Raw genomic sequence first — 10,583 nt, forward strand, 5'->3', positions numbered from 1 at the left:
TTGCGCTTGTTTTGATGCCATCCCGCTCAATGGTGAGTCTCAGAGTAGGCGTCTGTACGGATCTGTCACAGAGCAGCTTGCCAGGAGGCTGCCGGATGCAGGACCAGCAGCATCCACAGGTCCCGTATCAGCAGAACCTATGCAAATAAGAACTTCCTGAAGCAAAATAATAATGCTTTAGATGTCCAGTTTGGTGATATGGGTATATCTCCATATCCAAACAGTATGCAAAATCTTTGCATTCAGTATAATCACATGCAGTTAAGATTGCTGTGCTTTGGACATGACAGGTAATGGTGTGTCTCCAAAAGGAGACAAGGCTGCCTGTACCCCTCCCGGGCTGCTGTTGTGTGATGAGGACAAGGAGATTACCCTTAGATCCACTAGTGCAAGTCACAGGGAAATGTAACGCCATGTGCCATCTGCACAGCAACCACAGCAGTCAGACTTGAGGAATCAGCAGACCACTGTTGACGTCTTAATGTTGTCTTGACACAACCTGACCACTTTTCTTCTTGTTATTGCCGTCCTACAGGAGGTCCTCCAGCTGGAGCGGCAGATGGGTGGGCAGCTTTTGGAGGAACCCAAAACTTTGCATTTTAAGGGAAGCACCCACAACCTCCGCTTGTCCATCCATGACATTGCCCACTCTCTCTGGAAGAGCAAACTGCTGGCTAAATACCAGGTGAGCATCACAAACGTTGCATCCTAGTGGAGAGGCTTAAAGAAATACAGTGACACATGGTTTAAAAAAACAGTGAGTGTGGACATTTTTTCCCTGGACCATCTGAAGTGCCAGTAGCATGGAGCTCACGGTCTCCAGTCATACAACATCTGTGCCCTGATCCTGCGAGGTGCCCAACTCCCCTCTTCTCAAGGCCATGTGGGAGCTGAGCCAATCCTCGACTGAAAAGGGATTGTGGAAAATGACACGTCATTTAAGTAGCATTAAAAAAGCCTCCTTGACTTTTTTTTTAACTTTTTTTTTTTTTTCCTGCTTTTCTCCTGCAGGAGATTTCTTTTTACCACATCTGGAGCGGGTGCCAGAGGAACCTGCACTGCACCTTCACCCTGGAAAGGTTCAGCCTCAATACCCTGGAGCTGGTCTGCAAACTCTGCGTGCGGCAAGTCGAAGGAGAAGGGCAGATCTTCCAGCTGAACTGCTCCGTCTCAGAGGTAAGAGACATCAGTGTGTAAGCATTGCTACCTGGTTTGTACTTCCCATTTTCTTCCCAACTGCTGAGACAAACAGAAGGGGTGGATTAAGTTGTCACTTTACATCTCCTCCTGCATTTTCCCTTAGTTTCTCTCTGTAGCCTCTCATCTGGCATGGAGCATCTCCCCTCAAGGAGGGAGGCAGTGAAGGTCTCCCTGCTAGTCCCCCTTTCTGTGTCTGCATGGAGGAGCTCTTTGCCTACCACTCCCTAACGCCTCTCACAAAGCACTGTGTGGTCCTGGCTCCCGGACAGGGAATACCAGATGGTCTACTTGCAACAGACTTTTCCCCTCAGACTTTGCTACCGCTACAAATCATGGCTATTATCTTTGACAGTTCTTCTTTTGCTGGCTGACATTTTCCAGTAGAAAAATGATCATAAGTTTTGGAGCATCTTTACCGTAGCTGAAAAATTTTAGCTCCTTGGGGCAGCAGAGCTTAGAGATGAGAAATAGTGATGCATTCAGGTGTGAAGCAGCACCGACTTCAGTGGGTGTGCTGGTGGCTTTTGTGCCTGGTACCTCCTGGGTGCTGCCTTGATTCTGAGGTCACCATCATCCCTTAGCTGCTACTGGGCCAACACAGAGAAACGGAATAGTATTGCATTATAAACTGCCCCAGGGCCCAAAAGCTCATTCACCCTGCTCGAAGGCTGTTCCCTTCTGCTTATAAAGATTTAGTGTTAGGCAAAATGCATTTGGGAATTTAAACCACCTCCCACAGCAAACCTAGATCACATCCTCATCTTTTATCACTTCTGTTTACCTTCCTAATTTATTTTCATCTCTGTCTCCAAATCGCTTTGAAAATGAGTTGCCAGGGGAGATAGCAGAGGAGGCATCCTTACCACCCAGTTGGAGTAGTTCATCCTGCAGCACCGGCACCTCGGTGGCTACGGACTGGGGAAGGGCTGGGAGGTGACAGACAAAAGTTACTGGTGGTTTAGGGCCCCAGCGGTGTGTGTCATTACCCATAACATCTGCTTGGTTATTGGGTGTAGAGCTACATATTCAGCTGGGGACAACACAGCATTAAAGACAGATGGTAAAACAAGTATCATAAACAATTATTGTAATAAGTGCTGCATTGAGGTAATCTCTAATTTAACCTAACAGAGAAGAGAAAGAACTGAGAGTAACTTTAATGAAATGCAAATACAGACTATAATCATCTTCAGCTGCTTCTGTGTAATAGGGCCTGGTAATAGATTCAGGGGAAACGGGATAATATTCTTGTCTTGTGCTGTGATCGCATCCATCAGGGATGAATAGAGGGAGGGAATAACACTGCTGTTATCAAGGCTGCCCATTGTAAAATCGCTCCTTGTGATTGACACCAACTGACATTCCCAAGCCCAAATGAGGACCTAGGGCTGCTAAGGGCTGGTAAGCACGATTGGGTCAACATCTACAAAAAATAATTAAAATAAAATAAAATAAAATAAAATAAAATAAAATAAAATAAAATAAAATAAAATAAAACAAAACAAAACAAAACAAAACAAAACAAAACAAAACCCACAAAATCTCTCTTGTTTGATGGCAGAAATCACTTGGAAAAGCATTAGGAAACTTAACTGTGGCTCCTCACAGTTTCTTCTGGTGCCTAGGTCACCACTACAGTGTCTCAATGTGTCAATTGCATGCCATGGCCAGGAATAAAAAGGGAAGGTGGACTGCCTGTAACGCTAACATCCACCACCCTGTAGCTACAGCCACTGATCCACCAGCACAGGTGAGTCTAGAGGCAGCTGTGGTGGCATCTGTGTCCTTGTGCCAGCTCCTGGGCAGCCCCTGCTGCTGGAGGAGGAGGAGGAGGACAGCTCATGGCCTGAAATGGCCAGGCCAGCTTGCAAGGCAGGGCATTGCCTGATTTTGAGATGGTTTCAGGTTTTATGGTGCCTTCCCAGAAGCCAGTTTGCCACGAAACAGCCAGACAGCTCAAGGAGGAACAAACAAATTGACATTTAAGGACGAGTATTTTGCTTCCCTCCAGCAGAGGCAGGGACAAAGCTGCTTCCCCTGTTTCTACCAGCATCACCTCAGGCTGGTCACACTGCAAATGAGAGAAACTGAAAACATAAATAGGAGCTGTGGAAGGAGAGCAAATCACTCCTGCCTCTTTTTCCAGGCTTCTGCCCCAAATAATTAACCAGCTCTCGTTGACCTCTGAGAGGTTATTTTTTCACCCTAGCCAGGAAAGTTCAGTTCTGCCCTGGTGGTAGTAATTTGCTCTGAAACGTGTCAAAGTGCTTGATCTTTATTTCCAGAAAGTGATTAATTAAGCCAGGCACAATGCTGTCTAGCTACAGTAATCTTTGCCCTCAAAAATTAAAATAAAATACAAATTTGCTGTCTACCCTAAGCTGACTATAAATATTTCTCTTTTTCTGCTAACATAGATGCTTGAGTGACAGAGCACTGCTGCCCCTCTAATGCAAGTGAAAGCAATAAGTCTTAGGGGAGACACTTCTGCAATCGTTTCTGCATTCAGCAGCAAAACTGCTGGAGGTTTTTTGTTATTTTTGTTTTGTTTTGGTGTTGTTGGTTCTCGGTGTTGTTGTTTTGGTGTTGTTGTGTGTTTCTTTTTTTCCTTCTTTCCACCCTCAGGAGCCAACTGGCATCGATTACCCCGTCATGGACTCAGCAGGCACCATCACCACGATAGTTGGCCCCAACGCATTCAGCATCCCCCTCCCGATCCGGCAGAAGCTCTGCAGCAGCCTGGACGCGCCCCAGACCAGGGGCCACGACTGGAGGATGCTGGCCCACAAGCTGAAACTGGACAGGTGAGCAGGGTCAAGCTAAAATCCCTTGGAGGTGTGTGCCAGAGGGGCCCCAAAAATGCCCCGCGGAGCTGAGTGACACCTACAGGCTGGTCGGGGTGATCCCACAGGGGATGAGCACCTTGACAGTGCTGGGGATGGTCTGAACCTGGACGAACCTGGGTATAAATTCATGCAGCTGAAAAAAAATTAAAAAAAGTCTCCTTTGGGCCTCTTACAGGTACCTAAATTATTTTGCTACGAAATCGAGTCCCACCGGGGTGATCCTGGATCTCTGGGAAGCCCAGAATTTCCCCGACGGCAACCTGAGCATGCTGGCGGCAGTTCTGGAAGAAATGGGAAGACACGAAACCGTGGTTTCTCTGGCAGCAGAAGGAAATTACTGATGCAGCCTTGGCGTGAACAGGAAGGACAGACACAGGGAGCGGTAAAGCCCTGTTATTGCAAACGAAAATTGAAATGAAAACCCAGACCAATGAGTTACACAAGAGACATTTCAGAGAAGAAAGCAAGCAAACAAACAGAAAAAAAAATATACAGCCCTGACCTTCACATGTGCTCTCCTTGTACATTATCACAGGATCTAAGAGAAATCATGCAAAGTTGTACCTTGAAAATATAAATCAACCTAATGTTCCTCTTGGCTTGGCTGTACACTGCTTGGTACAGGATTTTACAGTTTCCTAGGAAACGCTTTTTATTGCTATCCAGATATATGGATAAACTTTCTTAACAATCCCAGTTTCTATGGATGTTGTTTACATCAAATTCTGGACAGGGGTAAGGAGACTGTCCATGGCTCTTTATATTTTTTGTTTAAAGCCATTCTAGACAAGGCTGTGGACAGTTGGTTGTGGCTATTTCAGATTATTGGTTTCTGGTGAATTCAGATTTTGGCTACAATTCCACGCATCGATTGTCTCACAATGATCCTCCTGTCATCATTCTGTTTCCTAGACCTACCTTTAAAAAAAAAAAAAAAGAAAAAGAAAAGAAAAAAAAAAGAAAAAAATAATCTGTGTTTAAGAGGTGTGCATCTGGAAAGCAGGTACTCTGGGTGCTAAGCAGGAACACATGTACCGTTCCCATCCCTCCCCGAGGGAGCCCCACTGAGCTTTTGTGGAAAATGGCTGTAGGGCAGTGGGGACTGTAGGATAGGAGTCAATTTTTCTCAATTCAAAGTGTAACCAGACCCTTTCTACCCCTTTGTGATATGGTGGAGCCAGATATGCAATTCCAAGTAGTTGGGAGGGGGTGGGGGGGTGGGGAAAGAAACCCAGAAAAAATAAAAATAAAAAAGAGCATTTGCTATGATAATTATTTACTAATTAGTATCTAGTGCAAGGATTATAATGATTATTATTATTATCATTATTACTTTATTTGTAGTTCTGTCAGCAGCAGGATGAGTTGTTCCCATTTTTATTGAGCCTGTTATCCCCTTCCTGAAGGCCTTCTAAGACGCTACAAGACCTCTGTATGCCGTCTGTCCTTCCTTTCTCCAGCCATCCTCCAAAGTCTTCTGTCACAATAGGGGTTGCTCACCCCGTGGTGTCTTTGCTGTGCTCAATGCCTGCCGCAAAGGCGGTGCAAAATGGTGATGCTTCACTGAAGTCACTGAGCTCTGGCCCCATGCCCCTCCCTGCAGCCAGCTAGGATATTTGGCACCGATCTGCTGTCCTGGGTGCAGCCCTGGCCCTAAGTGGCTGTGATGTCTTGCTTGGCCCCATCCACCCTCCCTGTCCAAATACAGAGCCCACTGGTACAGACAAAGGCACGCAACGTATGGAGGTGCTGATGCTCAACACCCAATTTGTGCGCTCAGCGTGGCCTCCGTATATCTTCTGTATTATCCCACCAGGAGCGTTTGTCCCTCTGCCACGTCCACCACACGCAGGTGATACGGGAACTTGGCAAAAGGAGCTCCCTACTGTTTCTATCAGTTGTCACTGCAAACATATTTCATTTTCTGCTCCGTGAAAGGACTGACTATATAGTACAGCACAGCGCAGCGCAGTGCTTGTACTGCCAGCCCTGGTTGTCCTCTGTCCACTTTCTTCCCCAGCCCATCCCGTGTTCCCACTTCATGTTCTTCCTCAGACCTGAGCTGCTGCGTTTTGGTTTTGGATTTTTTTTTTTTTGTCATTTTGTGTGTGTTTGTTTGCTTTTCCCAAGGCTTTCAAAACTGCGCCTTTAAAGGTAACTTTGAAAATGTCATTGGTCAAAATGAAAGGAAAATTTCATCTGACCTTTCTCCCGTTTGACATTTCCATAGGCTTGGGATGTTTTGTTTTTAATTTCTCAGCTCCCTGACACCAGCGGTGCTTTCATTACACACTGGGCAGTGTTCACAAAGCACTCTTTTTCTCAGCAGTTACCCAGCAGCTAGCAAACCAGACTTCCAGTCAAATCCAGGGACCAGAGGACATAAATTTTAACTTTCCACATCAGTTGAAAGTTGCACATTTTGCCTGTGCAATCCCCTCCTTCTGTGAACACGGAGATGCCAAGGGCATCCTTGCCACAAACATCCATTTTGTTTTTCACCTTGGGCAGCTAATGCAGCGCCCTGCAATGCTAATGCAAATCTTGCTTTCAGCTTCAGGAGGCTTCGACTGGGGCTTCCAGCTCTGCCCTTTTCCTGCAGCTTTTTACCCATCTTGGAGCGATAATATGGCTCCAGGTCTTAGCTTTTCTCCCTCGTGCGCCCTGTTCAGGTGGAACTACTTGTATTTAGTGCGTGCTTCTTCACCGTTCCTGTGCATTCTTCATGATCTTAACTTTCATCTCTTTCCTCTTTCCGTCTCAGTCTGTCACCTGGCATCCAGAATCACTTGTACCCCACGTGTACACCGTGTTATTTTGCTAGGTGGAAAACATATGCACCCTTCTCCCTGGGGCCTTGCAGAGACGTGTCCCATAGCTATCTGTGTCACTTCAAGACGATGCTCCTTTTGCCAGCTATCTGACCCATCCCGCCCCCAAGACACTCTTCAAGGGAAATTGATGATTAATACTCTTAAAATATTCGGAATCTGGGGCATTATCCTTCTGTTGCTCTAAAATATGGAGGGAGGAGTATCCACAGGGCATGGCAGTGGAGGACATCACGGGGAGATGGAGCTGGTCTTCTTCCATCCCACCTGCTCAGAAACCTTCCCTTGCCCACTTTTGTCCCGGGACAGTTTCTCCCTCCCCTGCTCCATCAGCCTTTGAAGGGACCACGCGAGCTGTCCCTCGATCCCTCTGCAGATCCACATCTCATCACAGCAGCTCTGCCATCGCTGCTCGCATGAGCTCCCACTCCAGTTAAAGCTCCCCGCACTCATTCTTCTTCTTTTGCAATTTCTTCCGCGGCCAAGCCTCTTGGCAGGTCGCGCAGCTGAGGAGAGGGCTTTGGGACGGGGCTCTGGACCCCTTTGATGTCCCCCCAAGAAAGGAGAGAGAGGAGCAGGGCCAGCCAGCCGTGCTGGCGATGCTTTTTGGTGGTCCCTGTGCCTGAAGTGCGTGGACACACTGCCATCTCGTGGGGCAGCGCCCGATCGCGACCACGGCTTCGTTGGCCAGAGAGACATCGTCCCGGCAAGAAGGGCTTCCCCTGGGACGGCTCTGCCAAACAGCCCAGCGGTTTGGCAGACAGGACCAGCTCCTGCGAGTTATCATAATGTTTTTTTCTGTGTCAGGTGAGCACGTTTGGGTTAGAAAATGACTGCAGGCTTCGTATCCTCCAGTTGTCGCTACTTTTTTTAAGTGCTTAGCCTTTTGGTTGTCCACCCTCGGTTGCGTGCTGGAGCAGTTTTGCTGCTCTTCATACCATCTCTTCGTTACATGTTGATTGCTAGTGATATAAATAATATATATATATTATAAATATATATAAAATATCTACTGACTTCGAGAAAAACCTTTGATTTCTGAGTTAGAGACACTATTGGAGGCAGTCCTTTTCACCTGATTTTCTTCAGTTCTTCTTGTGTTGTGTTCTTGTAAAGGTGGCAGTCAGTGTATAGGGTAAGTTTGGGTTTGTTTTTTTGTTTTGTTTTGTTTAAAAAAAAAAAAAAAGCAATCACAGGCAATCCATTGTATCACACCAAACAGTGCAAGACCTACGTACTGTTTTAATGACTCCTGAAAGTTTTAAGGCAGTGAGGGTCTCTTGTGTCAAGATTTGCTTCCATGGGAGACTAAGACTCTTTTCTGAATCGCTGACAGAAATGCAGACACTCATGAGACATGTTGGAGTCTGGGATGCGCACAGAGCAAAACATGTCTGTTACTTGGGTTTCTTGCTATTTCTGTTGCTTACATATAGAATAAATGTATTTACATGCTGTAAGCCCGTCATTGTGGACAGTGTCCTAATGTCTCGTATTGCTACCTAAAATAGTTTCTTTTGGGTTTTCCTTTTCTTCTTGTTTTGGGGGGTGGGGCGGAATGGGGCAGGGAGGGGCGGGGGGACCTTTAGACCATTGTATGCTCTAGCCAAGTAGGTACCGCAGCCCTGAGGTTAATTTTAAACAAGATGATACTGTTGATTTTTTTGCTCCCGTGGCCAGGGCACTTTGTCAACTATCTTACTGTTGTCAACTGTTCAGAAGTCCTTTCAAGTATCACTCTGGCTCTCATCTGGCCCCAGAGTGACTAATTGTTTGCAGGCTGGCTTGCTTAATATCAGGTGGTGCAGAGATGAAAACCAAACCTTTGGCCCTTCTCCCACAAGGGTTCCAACGAGGTATTGACTTTGGAGTCACCACCACAATCCATTCCTAGCTTGTGTGTTAAAGCTTGAGTTCATAAATTTAGCTGCACTGCAGGTTTTTAAATGCTGAAGCATGTATCTTTGACATTCTTTGTCGTGGGATTCTCAGAGAAATGCAAAGTGTGTGTATGTGTATAATATATATACATACAGAGAGAAGAGAAAATAAAGGACACCTACTGCTGGAGGCTTTTAGCTCTGGTGTGGGTCGTGGGCATCCTCTTATGAACTCCTTTTTCTTGTGAAGGTGAAAATTCAGTGCGGTATCATCACTGCAAAGTCATTTAGGCAGTGCTGTAAGAGCCAACAGTGTGAAAACTGGCAAAGAAATAGAGTTGGATTTGAATCAAAGCCACAGAAATGAGCCCTCAAGTTTGGTAGGTCAAGCTCCTTGCTTGAAAGAGGATCATGCAGTTTATTTACTTACTTGTCCTTTAAGCTTGGCACCTGTTCCCTGAAATCTGAAAAATCCCTTTATCTGGAAGTCCTTAGATAAGCTCCGACTGTACAAAAAAGCAATGATAATTCAGAGTTCCCACTAACCTCTATCACTGAATAGGTATTTCACATTTTCCGTGATGCTGGTTAAATGTATTTAATAGTGGTTTAGTCCCCTCGGCTGTTTATAAAGAAACTAATTGTTGTGTGCACTGTACCCAAGGCCTTTTCTCCACGAGCATCCCGTAGCCATGGCAGGCAAGTAGCTTCTGGAAGGCCGTGAAGAAGCAGGATGTCACATGTAATCACGCAGGGACATCCCGCAGTGGTGAGGTGCTTCTCTGAGGGCTCACGCACTGGTCTCCAGCTGCTGGCTTGCAGCTGGTGGGACAATAGCCCATAGATGAGAAAAGCTTGCACGGCTTCTTTGGTTGCTGCCAGCTGGCTCTTGCTACAGCTTGCCAGTAAATTTTGAGAGCTTAAACAATAGGAATAAAAAGCAAAATCAGTCTGGAAAGTAAACAAAATTAGAAAGAAAGAGGAGCAAAACGGTCTTCTCCCATTGATCTTGCAAAAACACCCCCAAAGAGTCCATACCCTACTTCTAAGCAGGGTGCGTAACACAGTTGAGAAGTTATGGCATTAGCATTTCAGTACACCTGTGTGGTCAACTCGTTTGCTAACATATGTTCTGTCTGTTAACGTTGAAGAGTACAACGACTATACTTTTGGTACCTTTCTAAAGCATGGAAGGAGGGCCCATAACAAATACCAAGCCTGTGCGGCCCAGGCCGAGATGTATTACGTTTCTCCCTCCTGTTCACGTCTCTCAGCTTTGCAGCTCTGCCAGGGTTTGTGGGATTTGTTTTCTTTGCTACTCAGACATGGAGAACTATTTTGGTTTTGATTTCCCTATTGCTGTATCTTCTATGCAACTCCTTTTCTAAAGACTTACTACCAGAGAAGTGCTAGCCATTGCATTATTTGTATTGCTGTACAGTGGAGGTGTGGTTTACTAGTTCTGAGTGTGCCTCTTACCCCCCTCCCTTTTTCTCCTTCCCTCTGTTTGTAAATGCCTGCATTTATTCTGTCAGCCTGACATGTACAAAGTGTAAGAAAGAATTTTTAAACAGGTAATAAATTATATTTATAAGCAACTGGAAAAAAAAATACACCACTACCTTGTGTTCAATTGTTTAGTTCCTGGAAGCTTGGAAGGAATGAGGAGCCTTTTATTTAGTTTATTTATTTAAAAAAAAAAAAAATCTGCTCAAAAGAAGTGCTTCTGTGCATAAAACGTCTTTGTGATGCAGTCTTTCTTGTAACATGCTGTTCAGGACAACAACTCTCAACTCAAGCCAATCTTCCCATGCAAAACAGACTGA

At 45.6% G+C, this 10,583-nt stretch overlaps 1 protein-coding gene across 5 annotated transcripts in view; it reads left to right on the top strand.

Moving 5' to 3' along the window:
* Nucleotides 1-10,375, top strand: part of UNC5C (unc-5 netrin receptor C) — a 246,336-nt gene extending 235,961 nt beyond the window's left edge. For all 5 annotated transcript variants that reach the window (XM_027455666.3, XM_027455667.3, XM_038178357.2 and 2 more), the window contains 4 exons: nucleotides 536-685; nucleotides 1,012-1,176; nucleotides 3,826-4,004; nucleotides 4,222-10,375. In XM_027455666.3, the coding sequence (XP_027311467.1) occupies nucleotides 536-685; nucleotides 1,012-1,176; nucleotides 3,826-4,004; nucleotides 4,222-4,387 (660 nt within the window). In that variant the 3' untranslated portion in view covers nucleotides 4,388-10,375. The remainder of the gene's footprint in view (nucleotides 1-535; nucleotides 686-1,011; nucleotides 1,177-3,825; nucleotides 4,005-4,221) is intronic.
* The last annotated feature ends 208 nt before the right edge of the window (nucleotides 10,376-10,583 follow it).

This window comes from Anas platyrhynchos, chromosome 4 (genome assembly GCF_047663525.1).
Source record: "Anas platyrhynchos isolate ZD024472 breed Pekin duck chromosome 4, IASCAAS_PekinDuck_T2T, whole genome shotgun sequence".
In the NCBI taxonomy this organism is placed as follows: domain Eukaryota; kingdom Metazoa; phylum Chordata; class Aves; order Anseriformes; family Anatidae; genus Anas; species Anas platyrhynchos.